At 38.7% G+C, this 18,366-nt stretch overlaps 1 protein-coding gene across 3 annotated transcripts in view; it reads left to right on the top strand.

Moving 5' to 3' along the window:
* DOCK1 (dedicator of cytokinesis 1) overlaps nt 1-18,366 on the top strand; it is a 346,150-nt gene that overhangs the window by 195,859 nt on the left and 131,925 nt on the right. For all 3 annotated transcript variants that reach the window (XM_053388897.1, XM_053388898.1, XM_053388899.1), the window contains 2 exons: nt 7,808-7,909; nt 15,259-15,353. In XM_053388897.1, the coding sequence (XP_053244872.1) occupies nt 7,808-7,909; nt 15,259-15,353 (197 nt within the window). The remainder of the gene's footprint in view (nt 1-7,807; nt 7,910-15,258; nt 15,354-18,366) is intronic.

Below are 18,366 nucleotides of genomic sequence, written 5' to 3'. Positions count from 1 at the left end.
ACACTTGTAGCGGTCTATTGTTTTGGTACCATCCATCTCACGGAGTGGCACCTAAGTAAATATGGAAAACTGTCAACCTCTCTTCAACTACCTCTCTTTCTCAAGTGCCCACTTCAGGGGGGGGGGTGCAAGAACTACGTGGATCATGGAGGAAAGTAATTTGTCTCACTCAGTTCTACTGAGCACAGTTTCTTTCTCAGCATCATGTGTTTTTTGTTTTTGTTTTAATTTGAAAAGGCTGGTTTATCTGAGTATTCTATACTCCTTGTTCAGAAGAGAAAGGCCTGGCAGTGGGGAGCGATAACTTCCCATCTCCAGTGTCTGAGGTCTTCTTTGTTTTGTTCATCTTGGCTTCTTCGAGTTAGGCTTATCAGGAATTAATAGTGAGCAGTGGCTGTTTACAGCTTGGAAGAGTTCATTTGGAGGCTGCATGGAGGGCCATGGTGTTTTTACAAGCAGTTTTTATTCAGTTTTGTTATATAGTCTGCTTCCCACTGGTCTGAGTAACCAATTTGTCTTGTAGACTGCCGCTTGAGAGAATCTGAGGACAACTTATAGGTCAATAGCCAGTTGGCCACTACACACTCAGATTTCAAAGTGACAATGACTCTTTTATTTTTTAGCTGTCAGGTATCAAATTTTAGTATACACTAAACTTGAAAGGTAAATGTTATGTCCTTATCTTTCACAAAGCTAGCTCTGCAATTCCCTGGAACTCTCCAAAGTTGTTTGAAGTGTCACAATTTAAAGTTCTGACATCTGCTTGACGGTAAAAGATACATAGCTTTGTTCGAATGAAATCAACCAAGTTAAAGCAATAAAAGGGCGGGTGCACTTCAGAGTGCACAACACTAAGTCATCTCAAGCTACTATTTTAATTGGTAACAAAATGCAGAAACAAAGTTGAATAAAAGTCCCTTTTGTTGATAGCACCAAACATATTTGTCAGTTCAAAATTCAGCCCTCCATTTCTTAAATTGGAAAGTGGGGCATGATGTGTATACTTGCTGTTTATAGAAAGGGTTCCGGGAATATCGGGAACAGGAAAGGATAAGTTATATATAAAAGCAATATTTTAAAAGCACCACATATAAATTGGTTTCACAGCAGATGATGCCAAAAAGAGAGTCCCTAATTAATAAATTAAGCAACTATTTTAGGTTGCCTTTCAGGGCATAGCATACATAAAATAGTCATTAATAATAAAATAATAAGCAGCCAGTTTAAAACATCATAGCATCTTAAGTTTGTAGTCTGAGCTGGCAATACCTGTTTTCTCCACCCGAAGCCTGCAATTTTTTAGAAAGAGATGTGCCAGTCTACTGATGTGCCCCAGAATCCCTTTCATATGTTCTATTTGCAAATATTGCACCATTGCATATAGCTCATGAATTGTGTTCACTATCCTTTTCAGCACTCTAAGGGAACTTGGAACACAACTCTCATTTGGTGCATCCCCACTACGCCTAAAAAATATTGCTGTCTCAAGCAGTTGCTTGGGTTACTTGTGCAGTGGTGATCTGCTAGAAACCGTGCATGCTTGAGGAAACAAGCAGATCGTATCAGAGCTAAGCTTTCTTAAGTAGGGTTTGGGAACTGTAAATAGTCTCAGCCCTGTTTTGCCTGCAGTTCTGCTTGCCAATTATTGAGAGTTTTAGTATCATATTGATTTAATATTCAGAGCACACTGAAGTAGACCTCTAAATTCCTTCAGTCACTGTGTTTCTCAGAGGGGTTTTAGCTCAAGCTAGCAGGTATTTCATTTCTGAAAGGAGAGGGGGCCACATTAAACCTTGAAGGCCACAGCCGTTGACTTCAAAATACGTTTCCCTTCATTCTCGATAAGGAAAAGCGCTCTACACATGCTCAGGGGCACTCCCATTATTATTTGTTTGCATGTCTTGCAGCTTGTTTTGAACAATCTGGGGAAAGAGATATGGGGAGTTCTGAGATTAAGCAGAAATTCAGAGTCTCACATAGAAGTATGAGCAGGATGGTCCCCAAATGTAACAAGGATGGCTTAACACAATTTGAAGTAAGTGAAATAAGAGCCCTTAAGTCCACAATCTACAATAATCTAAATGCACCACTGATATTAAGCCCCGATACCAGCTATTGGTGCTATTGTCTAAATTACGTTCAACCAAATTTAGAACTGTAACGATGTGGATTATATTTCATCAGCCTACCCACTGGAGAGCAATAGCAAGTAATGTTTTATATCTTTAATTTTTCTAAAATCTTGAGTTGGTTTTAATACTTAATTGGATCCATAGCATACTAATGTGCTGTTTTGCCTCTCCCATCCCCTTAATATAGCATATTGCTCTAGGCAGAACAAAGAAAAATCTAATTTTCTGAAAATCAATTTCAATTTTACACTAGGAGTAATTGTAAAGGTGCATTTATGTAGCCACAACAAAGGTCAACATATGACCTTCTGGCATCCGCATACAGTTATTCCCTGTTTATCAAAAGAAGCAATGTTAAACTTTAAGTGCTTCACAAATGTCCATACTTACAAAGTGTGGAATTCCATACTCAAAAGGTACAAATATAATAAAGTAAATGGACATAAATGAACAGAGTAGGAGTAGTTGAGCCATTGTAGCACGGCAATGTTAATGGATAGGGCATATAATTCGTCATATAATTAACAATGTGACCCTGAACCTTCAACGATACAGCAGCTAAATAACTTTCTCTCCCAACTGAGATAGTTGAAATATCAAGATTACTTAAATTGTGGTCCATGATGTACTGTGCCTTCAACCAGATCTTAATAGAAGCAAGAGTAATTCAGTCTTAATAACTTCTCTGTGGTGAGAGAAGGATCAATATCTCAGCCCATTTAAAAAAATGTTGACTTCTGTCCATAAAGGATTCTATTACAACCTGGATTATACAGTTTATTCGAAATGGATTTTTGGGTGAAATGTAATTCAAATATATAAATTACAAAACCTCTCTCCCTTCATATCGCTTCCTTTGCAAGAATTGAAAATAGCAACAATTACATTAAGTCAGCTTCATAGATCATTGCTGTTCAACAAAGATTATATTTTGCTTTGCAAATTCACATTCACAAATAAACTGCATTCTTTGTATATAGACAAAAAAATGTATTTAGACAAAAAAAAGACGGGAGAAATTGACAACTTAAAGGCTATTTTTGGGAGTATTTTCATATATAAAGTGTTTCATGAGAAATAATCCTGGCAGTTTTAGTTATTGGAATTGTATAACTTGGTCATCTCTGCAAAATGTATCTACAAATTAGGATCAGCTGCTATATACTATGAGACACTTCCAGACATCTACAGATATGTCATTTCTTTCAGCATCATTAAATAGCATAGTTAATAAGCAAGTTACACACTAGATAAAGCATAGCTAAGTGGGAAAATAGTGATTCTAGAATAATTAAAATAGCTCTATTCAGAAGATGTCCCATAGGAGGGAAAATGCAAGGGATGGAGGTCTTCCTGGATTAGGATACTTATTGTAAGTGCTTCTTGTAATTATTGTATTACAATAGAAATTGGAGCAACAATTATATTTCTGTATTCTTGGCACAAAGCTTGTTTTCAGGAATAGTTCCCCATTAAATCATTCTTTCTTAACCAGCAGGTTTTGTCTGTTGTTTGAAGGAGGAACATAGCCAGTTTGAAAACCCAAACAGGCAATATTTCTGTGGTTTAATTTTACATACTTTGCTTTTCATCGGAACTGAAAATCAAGGACTTCTCTTTGTAACCAGTCAGATTATAGATATAAGGGCTTTATAGATACACTTAGCATTGAGATACATGTGTCTGTGCAGCATTTGAAGTGAATTTCCAAAATTAACAACAGTGTTGGGATAAAAACACCCCATTGTGCAATACATATGCCTTGAATTATAAAGTGAAGTATAAATGTGTTATATAAACAAAAGGTTAAATCTGACAGCAGGTTCAATTGTGTCTTGAATACTACAATAAAAATTAAATTAGCATCAAACACCAGTTTCTTTGACCTGAATTACACTGTCCTAAGTGAAATAGAAGAAAATGGAATATTTTTATGTTGTAAAAACTAGTACTTACACTCGAGGGAAATCTATTTCTGTGTTCCTTTATATGTATTTTTCAATGCTTCTTGCAATGTAACAACACCTATAATACACATTATAGAAGATCAGAAGCATAAGAGAGGGAAAGGCAATGGGTGAATTAAAAGTAGCGTTAAGGAGAATGTTCCAACAGCGCAGGCATTTCTGTGTGTGGGTAGGGACTTGTACTGGCTCCCTCTAGCACAACTCTTGAGCTTGATGCAGCCCAGTTAATGCAGTGGATGGTATTCAATTCAGTTTTAATTTAAATGGGTCTACTCTGAGTAAATGGGGACGCGGGTGGCACTGTGGGTTAAACCACAGAGCCTAGGACTTGCTGAACAGAAGGTCAGTGGTTCGAATCCCTGTGACGGGGTGAGCTCCCGTTGCTTGGTCCCAGCTCCTGCCAACCTAGCAGTTTGAAAGCATGTCAAAGTGCAAGTAGATAAATAGGTACCGCTCCGGCGGGAAGGTAAACGGCGTTTCCTTGCACTGCTCTGGTTTCGCCAGAAGCGGCTTAGTCATGCTGGCCACATGACCCAAAAGATGTACGCCGGCTCCCTCGGCCAAATAAAGCGAGATGAGCACCGCAACCCCACAGTCGGCCATGACTAGACCTAATGGTCAGGGGTCCCTTTACCTTTACTCTGAGTAAACCTTAGTTCAATACCACCCTTGCCGTCAACCCTTAAGTACCTGAGTGGGAAGGAGCATGTGCACCCAGTTGTTGGTATCAGCATTAGATATATTTTCATAGACATCTGAAGGCAGCCCTGTATCAGGAAGTTTTTAATGTCCAATGTTTCAGTTGTGTTTTTATATTCTGTTGGAAGCCACCTAGAGTGGCTGGGGGGGGGGGCGGGACAGTCAGATAAGCAGGGTACAAGTAATAAGCTGTTGTTGTTGTTGTTGACATTCAGAACAGAATGGTTTGCTATTGACATTTCCCGGGGGCAAAGAGAACATATGACAGGCAAAAGTCTATCCTGTGGTTGCCATATGGGCTTATTAGCTGATTTTTGCTCAGAAACCAGGCGTGCCAAGAGTCACCAACTGCTATTCAGGCAAGAACGTTAACAAGGGAAGATCAATCTGGCTCAAATTTCGTATGAATGGTTGTACTCACCACTTGGTTCTAGCCTTGAATATCTCCCTGTGGCATCTTTTCCTTCCACTCTTCTCCCATCAGGTGCCTTATCTTTTTTTATTTGTAAGCTTGGTTGGTAGGGCAGCTCTTCTTTATTCACATGAGCTGCTTTGTGATATCATAATTGTCTGAAAAGCAAGATTAAAATGTGGGAAATAAATAAGTATTACCCAGTGTAGGGTGTAGGGTGGTCCGGATCTCCGGCTTTCTGTTTGCACATTAATTGAGGAGCAGCTAGAAAACCACAATTCCCCCCCCTCCATGTTCTGTTGTGCTCTTAGTGAAAAAGAAAGCTAGGACAGTTGATAGACTCGTGTTTTTGTGTGTGTGTGTGTGTGGTACTTGCCAAAAGCAGAAAAGCTATTGGAAGAAAGTACACAATGCTAATTAGGCTTACCAGATTTGAGGGCCTGGATTATGGCAATTTTGGCCCCTCCTCCATATCCTCCCAGAGTGGCTAGGGAGGTCCGGCCAGATAGGTGAGGTATAAGTTGTTGTTGTTGTTGTTGTTGTTGTTGTTGTTGTTGTTGTTGTTGTTATTTACCTTACTTTCTTCACTAATTGAAGTGCATTCAGCATATTTATTTTGAATAGGATTGCACGGTTAGTCTTAAGGTGAGCATTTATCCTGATTTTGTTTGCAGGGATATTAGATAATGTTGCCTATTTACTGAACGGTCATTCTAATTTGTTTTCAGGGAGGTAAGATGACCTTGCATCAAACAAATGTTATCTCACACTTTCCAGTGCATTTTCACATCACTTTCCTTATTGTAAAAAAAAATCCGATCTTTGGGGGCGATCTGGTATTGTTGCACCAAATCAGCTTTACTTGAGTAACCTTAATTTGCCGGTATATTATTGAACACCATCCAAAAATAGAGAAAGTATAGAAGTGCCTTCATTTGCCTCATCCCTGAACTCTTTTGATGCAAACAGTTTTTTAAAAAAATAAAAAACAACTGTGCAGTAATGAACTCATTACCATCTTTACATGTTATGCTTTTACCCATTTTATAGAAGTCAGGTTTTCTTTAAAAAAATGTTTTTTTATTCTCCATTTCTACAGAACTATAACAGTTAGCTAATGGGATTAACCTATTCATCTCTCTAGCTCTTAACCATGCTAATTAATAAGATTTTTTAAATGTAATTGTCTCTCTCTGCAATGATTCATCTTCTTTATTTGCTTATCAGCATAATCGTAGTAATTCCCATAGAGAAATACTGTGCAATTACAAAAGAGAGGATTAGGATCTCTTGATAAATGCTGAAGGTATTGGCAGATGAAGGAGAGGGTTTGTGTTTACACACATTAATCTTAAATAATTAGCCATTTAAAGAGAAAAGAAGTCACAAATGTACATGAGAGACAAGTCCGTTTAAGTATCTTTCTTTAGTATTGATACACTTGAAGAACTCCATACAGTCTAAGCTTCCATTCATATAGAAAGTTTGCATATTATTTTCCCTCAGGCCCCATATTAATCTCTTGGTTGTTGCCCTTCTTCATCATAATTTAAATTGCTAAACAAACAGAATCAGGCTAGCATATGCATATGATCAAAGCTGTTAACCAGAAACAGAAATAAATGTAGATAATTAGTCATTGAGGCCATGAGTTTGCAAATCACAACTGTACCCATAACTTCTGAGTGTAGTCAGTAGCAAACAATTCCACCGTCATGAGGTTGTACCTTAAAAGAGTAGTTTTAGAAAATGCTGTAGTTGTATCAGCCATTTGGTTGTTTTAAGTGTGATGAGGCACCGAGCACAGGAAGAAACTAGTGTGTTTTGGTTTCATCTCACATGTGTGGATCAATATGTTTGCTATGCATGACATTACAATGATTGCGAGTTTTATAAATCCTGTGACCTTGCAGATAAATATATCATGAAAAATGATAGACATCTCAAAGGATACTTCTTATAAGAATCATTTTATTGCCCTTATTTGACAGTGAGATTATGTGAGCCCTTATTTTTTTGGTAATTTTCTGGTAACACTTTGTAGTGAAGGTAGAAAGTACTTTTATGAAGTTTATGCTATATCTAATTAGGAACAAAATATGCATGCTTTTGGATTGATTTGTCTGGATCTAATGGAGCTTTTGCATGAGCTGCAGTCACTTCCAGTTGTGCGAGGAAGGAAAGTTTTGGGTGTTCTCAGACCAGGCATCCCCAAACTCGGCCCTCCAGATGTTTTGGGACTACAGTTCCCATCATCCCTGACCACTGGTCCTGTTAGCTAGGGATGATGGGAGTTGTAGTCCCAAAGCATCTGGAGGGCAGAGTTTGGGGGTGCCTGTCTCAGACTCTGTCTTGCATATGTACCTTCCTGCAAAGCAAATGCTGTTCTGGAGAGCCTTCTGAACTCCAGGATTCTCTTTTGAGTTTATAGGATCCAATGGTTTGATGGGAGAATGAGTTTTGGGTTATATTAAGGAATTTCTTTAAAATATTCTGACTTGTACGTGTTGCAACATGCCTACAGGAGTTTCCGGAGTACAGCTGTGTCTTGTGTTGCATATTTACTTATTTAACTGATTGTCTTTCTTCTTTTACAGGGAAACTTTGTTGCAAGCATGACAGCTATTTTAAGACAAATGGAAGACTATCATTATGCCCATTTAATCAAGACCTTTGGGAAGATGAGATCGGATGTTGTTGTAAGTTCAACCTGAAAGTTTGTTTCCCCCTTCTTCCTGCATTGATGTTTGTTTTTGTTGCTATTTGACAAAGAAAGTTATAAAGCTTATATAAAAAAATTATGGGTGCCTCATGACCTGACATAAAAATCGATGAAGCGTTGCTTACCTCCTGAGTGAAGAGCAAATATTGTTTCATTGCCTTGATATTAAATGATGAAACAACTGATACTCAAGGAAAATCAGAATTTGAAAACATGGCTTAAGGAATTGGTGTTGGGGTGGGAAAACAAGATTTTATCCAGCTGAATCCTAGACCTAACCTTAAACCAACCTATAAGCTTCAGTAGTTATTCTCGGGGTATTCCCTTGAACTTCCTCTTCTAATGTTTTTCAGCTGGAATCATCCTACCTTGTTTTAAGTTGCTATTATATGCCAGATTTATTTACTTTGTTTAGTTAAATTCGTTTTTATTTGTGCATCTGCCATTTTAAGCAATATAACCTCACATGCTAGGTTTAAATATATGTTTTATTGTTAATGCCCGTAATGAGTGAAACTCTTCAAGGTTCTTTATAATCTTTCTTTCTGAGTGCATAGTACAACTTAATTAGAGCATAATAGAAGGGAATTTATAGCTAAGTAGATACCTCTCTAATGACCTGGAACTATCATTGCCATATGGCAAATGCATGCTGCAAAGTAACAACCAAACTTGTTGGCTGAGATCCATTAATTAGCAGATGACCTGAAGTCTGATCAACTGTGTTAGATTACAAATTCTGTTACCTAGGGGAGTTGGATTCTGTGGTACAGCATTTTAAAGAGTTTGAGAGAGAATTGAATCTTCTGACAACATTGTGGAGGCAAAGAAGAGACATAAGATTTCTCAGTTTATTGCAGATGTGATTCAGATATTCTCCAATTGTATCCATTTGCTTGAGCATATATATAATAGGAGGAGAATAAAGAACCATTTTCTTAGCACAATCCTGCAGTCAAATCAATTAAACCATGGTGGTTTCTTTCTGTGTTAATGAACTATAGTTAGCTATCATTTCTGTAGTGGTGCCTTTTTGGGCTGGCTATTTCAGCTACAACAAATCAGACTTAGTGCCATTTTAGTAATATTTTGTAACCATGTGTCAGTAGTAAGGGTTTTTTTAATAATAGGGCTAATTCTACAAAGACAGTTTCATATTCAACCTGTGAATGAAAAAGAAAAAACGCACACATTTAAACGCACACATTTACCTATATTATCAAACCCATGCAAAAAGTAAAAAACTAGTCTAGAATCCAACTAGGCTTCAAACTATATTTCTGAGGGTTGAAAGATTTGTTTATATTGTTTTCCCCCAAGGTAAAAAACATTACCTAAGCTTTGGAAATAAATCAACTATCTAAATTGTGTGTGTGTGTTTTTAATGACAATGGAAGTAATTTGTCCTTACCATTCTGTGTAAGCAGCTTACACTCAAGATATATATTTTTTGTTAAATGACTAAATTAATTAAAATATTTATTTTAAAGATTCATTCCTTGCCTTTCCACCAGTCATATCTCCATGTGGCTTACGTAGCAATAATGAAAGCACTACCATAACTATATGCTGCCAAAGGCTAGAGAGAAAACCTTGTGCACCTGGTATCTAAAAGATAGCTGGAAAAACTTAGGAAGGACCTAAGAGAAGGCCTTCGAAGCCACTGAACTAGCCTCTGAATGTGGGGTCTGTGAAGTTCCTAGCAAATGAGCAGGTTTGTGTGACAGTAAGAACTTCAGAATGTTAGTCCAGGCTGTTTATGACTTATAGATGAAAGCCAGCACTTTATTGTGCTGAGAAACAAAATGGCAATTATTGAAGAGCTTTGAGTACTGATACGAAAAACAAGTTATCTTCTTTTGAATGGGAAAAAATTATGTTACAACCATTGCTCCAGTTATAGTGGTGCACTGTTGCTTTGACACTGCTCATGGCCTCGATCCCTTTGTTCCTCCTGGACACATGAAAAAGAAACTGATTGTTTTATTTATGAATGATTATTTCACAATACAATACTAGCTTCCTTTTATTTCAGGATTATCTGAGTGCACCAATTTGTTGAAAATTTTGGTTGCCACTTTTTTTGCATCTTTCCAAGCTCTACAATTCCTTTGAGATATGAGGCAACCTGAACTGTATATTCTTTCTCCTGCCATTTCCTTAGATCAGGCCAGAGTAGCCAACATGCTGCATTTCAGATGTTGTTGGACTCTGACTGCCATCAGCCTGGGCTAGTATGGACAACGGTCAGGAATGTGGTAGTTGCAGTCCACAACGATTAGGTGGTCCCAGATTGGTACCCCTGATTTTGGCAATAATTGTGAGACTTTTACAGCCCACTTCTAAGCATATTTACATTAAGTCTTCTTGGATTCAGTGAGATTTATGCCCTCTGATTATACTTAGGATTTTCAGCTTTACATGAATTGTTATAGGAACATATTCTGCTGTTTCTGAGCCTGAAAAGAATTCGCTATGTAGATCCTATTCAGTCAGGGTCAAGCTTGTACTTTCATTTTAAGAGTTTAATTGCCCATTGTGTCTGTTTAAGTATTGCTTTGGAAGTCTGTTACCCTGACCCCAATACTATTGGGAAATGTGGAAATTACTTTCATTGCTGCTTTCTGCTATAAAGCAGTTGATCTTTTGGCTTCATTTGGCCTCTTTTTCTTTCGTTTTGTAAACTCCATTTTATCCTGAAGACTACCACTAGTGGCATAAATGAAGCTAAATTCTTTCTGCAGCCTAGCACATATGTTTGCTCTTTCTCAAGTTACTGACCACTCCTGGGGGAAAATACCTACAGTGCACCTGACAGTTTCAACAACTATTGGCCAATGGCTAGTGTTCCTTCTTTGGGACAGGCTGTGAATGAGTGATGGGCAGTCAGCTGTAAATCCTCATGGCCGAAACTGATTTTGTAAACCCATTTCTATCAGGTTTGGGGCCTGCTTTTGATACAGAAACTGCCTTGGTCTTACCATGGGATAACTTCTGCTGAGACAGCGGCAGGCAAAGTGCCATTCTTTTAACTTTCCTGGATCCCTCAGTAGTTTTCAGTATCATCGCTAGACCCAGGAGCTGCCTCAGCCTCCCGTGACCAAACCAGTAGTGGAGCAGCTGTAAGTGATGGCGCAGCTGAAGGCAACGAGGTAATCCCTGCACCTGGTAGGCTCAGGCCCCTGACTCGGCCCAGCTGGTGTTTGTTGCAGGGGAACCTGTATAGACTGAGACTCTTCAGGATCAGGCCCCAGACTTGGTTCAGATGATGCCTGAGGCAAAGGATCCAGTGCACATTGCGTCTCCTCTGGGTCCGAGTCCGAGCCCGAGTCCCAGGCCATCACACACTGTATCCAGGAAGCAGTTGCATCAAAAAGTGGCCTTCTCACCAAACCCAGCTGACATGCTTAGTTCAGATAAGGTAGAATGATTATTAACACATAGCTTGTCTGTTCATGTGAGGGGAGTCCAACCTGTCCTGGATGGGATGGCAATTCCCCCATAGAATGAAGTTCAGGTTTGGCTGCTCTTCTTTGATCCATTTTTGTCCATAGAAGCACAGAGGAACCCCTGCTGTGCTTGACCTCCACACCCACTTAAATGAGTATTTGGTGTCCAGGCCTTTTACATCCCTGCAGCCTTTTAAATCTGTTTTAGCAATTGTTTTATTTTTCCACTGTTTGTGTTATGCGGCATCATATTTTAATATATTGTTCATGTTATTATAATTGAGTTTTTAACTTGATTTGTTTTTATCCTGTAATGTTGCCCTGAGAACCTTTCTTATAGGCCAGCCTGTAGATAACAATAATAAACAAAACACTTTAAGCTGGAAAAGCCCATGTTACATGGTGTGTAAAAGATTCGAGAGCCTGATGGAAGGGTGAGGGGGAGCATATTCTTTCCTGTTGCACAAAATTGTAAATTTATAGGCAGGATGGAGTAATAGTTTATAATATTAATCATGCTGCTTTTCTGTGTCACAGCATCAACAAATTCCATTAAAAGAGGAGTAGCTGAATGCCTTTCCAAATATGCCCTCACTCTTTTATTCTGCACTCTCTCTAATATATTGTCATTCTGCACTGACTGTGCTGTAACATTATTACTGGTATAAGTAGGGTATTAGATCTGGTGTTATAATTATAATGCTCTTTTGGTTTCTTTGGGAGCTATCTTGAGTAGCTGTGGTTGAGGCAAGGTGTAAATTTTTAAATAAATAAATAAAAAGGACATACTGGAGCAGGCAAGGCTCGCCTACCTTGTATGCTGTGCAGTCTTTGTTATTCCTGCCTGGCAGGCATTTGATCTGCCAGATGGAGGGATTTAAATGGAATTACCCCTTTTCTATTCAGCTGTTTCTAATCTGCTGTATCTGTCGTTGGTGTTACTATTTTGTTAGAGTGGTATATTTTAAAGTTGCATGCATTGTATGCTGCTTAAGATTGGGACGCGGGTGGTGCTGTGTGTTAAACCACAGAGCCTAGGACTTGCCAATCAGAAGGTCGGCGGTTCGAATCTCCGTTGCTCCCTGCTCCTGCCAACCTAGCAGTTCGAAAGCACGTCAAAGTGCAAGTAGATAAATAGGTACCGCTCTGGCGGGAAGGTAAACGGTGTTTCCATGCGCTGCTCTGGTTTCGCCAGAAGCGGCTTAGTCATGCTGGCCACATGACCCGGAAGTTGTACGCCGGGTTCCTCGGCCAATAAAGCGAGATGAGCGCTGCAGCCCCAGAGTCGGCCACGACTGGACCTAATGGTCAGGGGACCCTTTACCTTTATGCAGCTTAAAGATGAGCATGCTGGGCCAGGCCCATCCAGCCCAGCATCCTGTTCTCACATGTCTGTGGGAAGCTCACAAGCAGGACATGAGTACAGCAGCACTATGCCCACCTGCGATTCCCAACAACTGGTATTCAGAGGCATATTGTGAGGCAGAAAATAGTCATTGCTGCCATTGATAGCTTGTCCTCTGCGAATTTCTCTAATCTTCTTTTACAGCCATCCAAGTTGGTGGCCCTCACTGCCTCCTGAAGGAACAAGTTCCATAGTTTTAACTAGGCACTGCATAAAGAATTGCTTTCTTTTATCTGCCCTGAATCTTCCAATGTTCCCAAACATCCAAGCTTTTTTAAAACAAAAACAAAACTTGTTTTTGCCAATCTGAGCACTTGGTCTTCTTTGGAAATCCTCTCAAAAGGAAATGATAAATAAATATGTCAGAATAGTTAAAGGAAATGAGAGTTATTTTTTTTCACCCTAGCACACTCCAGTCAGTATTTTCCCTCTTTTGTGGGCAGTGAGAAAAGATGGAAGACTAAATGTTCACCTTTTCCCCCCTGACGCAGCCTAGCTGGATTTCCCTTGGAAGAAAGTAGACAGGAAATTAAAAACCAGCAGTAGTACTAGTGAAAGGAGCACCCTGCCTTCATTTAAATTATTTACCCCAGATGGGTGGTGTATAAATAATAACATTATTAAAATTATTTATTATTATTATTTCCCCATCCTTTTGGTTATTTCAAGAATTGAGGGAAGGCAGAAAGGTGATTGACACCTGTGCCCAGTGAGCTTCACAGGGCAGGTGCAGTGGGAGAACAGGTACCAGCATTCCTATTCTTAAAATAAGGAAAACATCGTTATATAAATATATAAGCAATTTTATCCTGCTTTTGAGACAAAAAGGCTCCCACAGTGGCTTATGTAAGATAAATAAAAACAAGACAAGACTGCCTATTGGCTTACAGCTGAAGAGACATGGCACAAAAGGGAATGAGGAAGGAAGAGAAAAACAGCAAACTCAGGCACCACTTCCTTAAAGTATATAATTTCTTCCAATTACCAGTTGTAACGGAACCTGTTGGGGGAACGCAGGAGCTGTGTCTGATGCATCCTGATGGAATGAAAGTGCTATTAAACTTGTTTTTTCTGATTATAATCTGAGAGCATTTAAGCATAAATGCAAACAGATTAAGCATGTGTCGCTGAATCAGCAAATCAATACCAAAATCTGTTCCTTCAACTTCATGATTAGTAAAATATTCAAGTTAATCTGCAAAGTATATGGAAATACATCTTGCACGCAGCAGAAAAAAATATGAAAATCCAACAGCAGAAGCACTCTGTACAACTAATAAAGTATGAAATGAAATCTACTTTAAGAGAGCATGCATCTGCAACCATAAAATATTCAGAGTTAACTATGTAGGTCCAGATCTGCCCCCATTCACATAAGCATAAATCCTATTGAAGTCTCAATTATTAAGTTATGAAGCAAGGTAGCAAGGAAGCAAACCGTTTTATTCAGAAGAAAAACATGCATCTAAATGAAAGCAAGACTCTATGATAATTCAGTCAGCAAACTATTTAGGCTGATCTAGAAAAGGAAATGTTAAGCTTTTACCAAGATACGGGGGGGGGGGGGAAGAGTAGTAAAGTATGCAGTTTGATCACTTAAAGTGAGGACACATTTACTGAGCTTGTTAAGTATGTGCCTAGAATAAAACATTTCCCTTATGTAACGCAAACAACACATGTTAACCACAAATTCTAAGTCTACAATGCAAGGTCATTCTATTCTTGTCAAAATACCATTTTTCACCAATGTCTTGGGTGTGAGTCATGACAGTGGTGACTGCACAATAGTCACTCTTTGAATTTAGCGATTTGATTCAAAATCAATGTATATGTGTGTCTGGTCCCACCCCCTCCGCCCCCATCTACTGAAACTTTTGGCCTCTTATGACAAACTCCTATTGGGTCAGAAGCTAATATGTTGCAACATAACATTAAAAATCTTGGCAAATTAAAATGAATCCGTCACATCAGCTGCACTTTAACTCTTCATATTCTCCACCATTCCTTAAATATTAATCCAAGGCATCCTTTACACATTACATGGTTGTATTTTTTTCTTTTCAGTCTATATCGCTTTTGTTGTTGTGATTTTGCAATAAATTCCTGCAATACAACTTGGCTGCACAACAGTCTGCTCTTGATATGGCATTGGCCAGAGCTGGTTGGTTCTGCTGTATTTGTCCAGCAAGAAGTAATTCTGTAATCTGGTCATCAATCCAGCAAGTTAATTATGTTCAGCAGTATCATATTGTGTAATCAAGTAATTAATTATTGTTTATTACAGTAACTCATTTATCGCAGTAATTTATTGCATTGGTTAGAGCTGGTTAGTTTTGCCATATTTGTCCATAATTTTTGAAATCTGGTCATTAATCTAGTGAATTTTTCTTCAGCCAGCTTCCATCAAACACACACACACACACACACACACACACACCCCTTCTTCTTCATATGTTTTCCTTATTCTTTCAGGACTTCTTGATGGAGACATTTATCATGTTCAAGAATCTCATTGGGAAGAACGTCTATCCCTCTGACTGGGTTATCATGAACATGATGCAGAATAAGTAAGTACAAATGAAAATCACTGAACATTGCCTGAAATTACTATTTCAATACTGATGTGTGTTGTATCTGCACGCTCTCAGTCTATTAAGCTTAGTTTTCCCTTTTCCAATGTGTATTTTTCATTTTGTTTAATGTTTTCTCAACAAACCATTGATTCTCTGTTGTGCCACAAGTCAAGGGAACGAACATTCAGGTACAGGTCTGTGGCGATCACACAGGGTCCCCGGACGTTTAACAGTCTATTGATCCCTGTGCCACCACTGTGCTCACTTCCCCGCTGCCACCAACCTGTTACTCTCGGGTACACACTGAGTCCAGACAGTTGTTAAAATTAAACCAAATAAACAAGTTTATTTTATAAGCATTAACAAGTTTATGGTTTCTCAGATAATTTTCTTGTCAGTTTCTTTACCAGCCTATACCTTCCTAATGCCTTCTGGCTGATTATCTCAACTGTTTGACTGACTCCTCTTAACCAATTCTCTCACTCTCTCACATCAGACTAGCCCAACCCACAGACTTATCCTCCCTCTCTCTTCTCTAACCCCAGACTGACTTCTTAACAACTCTAACTCTAACTCCTCCCCATGGGTTCCTATAGGTTAGTCATTTCACAATTAGTTAACCCTTTCCTTATGAACCCAGTATGATGTCACACTCCTAGGAGGGCAAATGCCACAAGGTCCTTGTGTGTTTTCTCTTTAAACCATGAAACCTGTTTCTTGTAAAATGGATGTATTTGTACTGTTGCAATAAATTTAGTGTGGGATGTCTGTTTAGAATTCCATTACCTTCACCTGTTTTAGCCAGCCAGTCAAAGTCATTTATAGGAGCCCACCGGTGAAAGGTGAGTACAGGTTCGGGACCAAAGGTGAACAAACTTCTCCAGAAGGAGCATAGTGTCCCCCCCCACCAGACATACTACCATTCCCCTAATACCCTTGACCACCACTGGATTTAATCAGATCTCCCCTAGTGCTACTGAACTGTTTGTTTGTATTTTCTAAGTGCCATTTAACCTTCATTCTAAATGAATACATGAAAACCTCTTATAAAAGCCTACTGAGTGCTTCTTTTGTTACTAGCTACCTGGAAATGTTCTGTGAACGGGGGCTTAAACATGTTATGGGAAGATTATCCCCCCTTGCCCTCTGCTCCACTCACTTCCACATTTTCTGCAGGTTCTCAAGCCAAACTGCCAGAGTGGTATATTCAACACACAATAGGTGCTTGTATCAAAGTTTTGCTTTTGGAGTGCCTTCCTCAGATATAAGATTATTGCACTTGAAATCCTTTTTATGTGTGTTTTTATTTCTGCCATAGAGTTCAGCTGCGGCTGTGCCAAAATATTTAAACTATGGTGCCTTGGCAGAGAAGATACAAAAGCTTCTCTCAAATTAAGTTTATTGTGCCATAGAACTTAATTAAAATGAAAGCAGGCATATTTGAATTCTATGTTCACTTGTTATTGATAGACATCTCTTTAAAAATATATGTACATTTGGAGGTTTGGCCAAAAGCTTGTGTATGGTAGTGTACTTTTGAGTAGCTATTTCATGTGACGTGGCCCTCAATTTTCATTAAAAATTGATGAAGTATATTTGCACGTTGCCTTGCATGGGATTATACTTTTTGGGATTTTAATGTGGAGGCTCTTCAGAGTTCTGTTTGCTTTGACATTTTTACTGCATTTATACATGTAAGTGGCTGAGAAAGCTTTGAGAGAATTTCTATTTGTTATCCCACAGCAGTTTATGAAGCTGTTAGCCTATCACCTGTCCATTATTTCTTTTGAGGGAGACTCTGGGCAGCGTTGTCACATTAGTCATGACAGAGATAGCTGTGGTTTAAAGAGGAAGAAAGTGAGCAAAACTCCGGAGGGCGCATGAGTTCCACCTGACACAGTTGTGCATGTTACAGTTGTCATTGGAAGATTGTTTTCTTGGCACAAGACAAGGGTGTGACTCCCAAGAGTGTATTTGTGTCTTTCAAAGCCAGTGAGAAACAGCTCTGAGGCTAGACTGGACAGGAGTTCTTGTCAATGCCTTGTTGTACTCATGTAGAAAGCTGATGAGGAATACAACATGTTTCTTTACCCCAAAATGCCATTAATGATAAATCTTAGTTGCCCACAGTAACTGTCATCTGCTTGGCCACAAGGAAAATGAATTCCCCCCTTTGTACATATTAGTGTGTGCTCTGTGACGCTAGTAGGAAAACTGTGTAGCCAGGAAGTTGCCATTTAAAAATCAAGCATTTTTAATTGTTGATCCATGTTTCAGGAAGTTAGCAACATTTTTACTAATTGAGGAAAATTAGGTGGTTGGTTTTTTTTATCGGAGTAAGACATTCTGATTTAATAACCTTTTAATGAAGGATTTCAACAACGCTAATGAGGAAATCAAGGGCAGGGAGAATACTCCAAGTCAGAATGCTTAGTTAGTAGATTGCTGGTACTGAATATAGATAAATACAACACCGCATAACATTGAAAGATGTATATGAATGCATGGTAGCTTTGTTCAGGTAGAAAGATCCCAAGACAAAAGTCAGTTGGGTGAGTTCTTAATTCAAATGTTTGGGAGCATCATTGGGCAACTTACTTCATATGCTGTACCATACTGTATAAAATGCTACCTTTGTCCCCTTTAATCATACTAGTCACTAACTCTTACCAGAAGCATCTCAACAAATAATATGTCCACCAAATAACTGTTGTTGTTTGCCCCTTCCATTACCTGCTTAATGACAAAGCAAAAATATAAAAACATTATTCAGTCATAGCTTAAACCTTTTGTTCCACTGTGAAATGTCAGTATTTACATTCATTTTTAAATGTGCATTGAAACTGAAAGAGTTTCATGTTGTCAAAAGTAAATGGGGCTCTAATCCATTTAACGGGGGGGGGGGTCACATTTCATTTTCTTTTTGTTTATGAGACTTTCACAGACATATACTACTTCTCTCTTTAAAACAGAATACAATATATCCACAGTGCTTGACATATCAGTG

Source organism: Podarcis raffonei, chromosome 5 (genome assembly GCF_027172205.1).
Source record: "Podarcis raffonei isolate rPodRaf1 chromosome 5, rPodRaf1.pri, whole genome shotgun sequence".
Taxonomy (NCBI): Eukaryota; Metazoa; Chordata; class Lepidosauria; order Squamata; family Lacertidae; genus Podarcis; species Podarcis raffonei.
The sequence above is the reverse complement of the archived record's forward strand: the minus strand, read 5'-3'. Positions and strand labels throughout refer to the sequence as shown.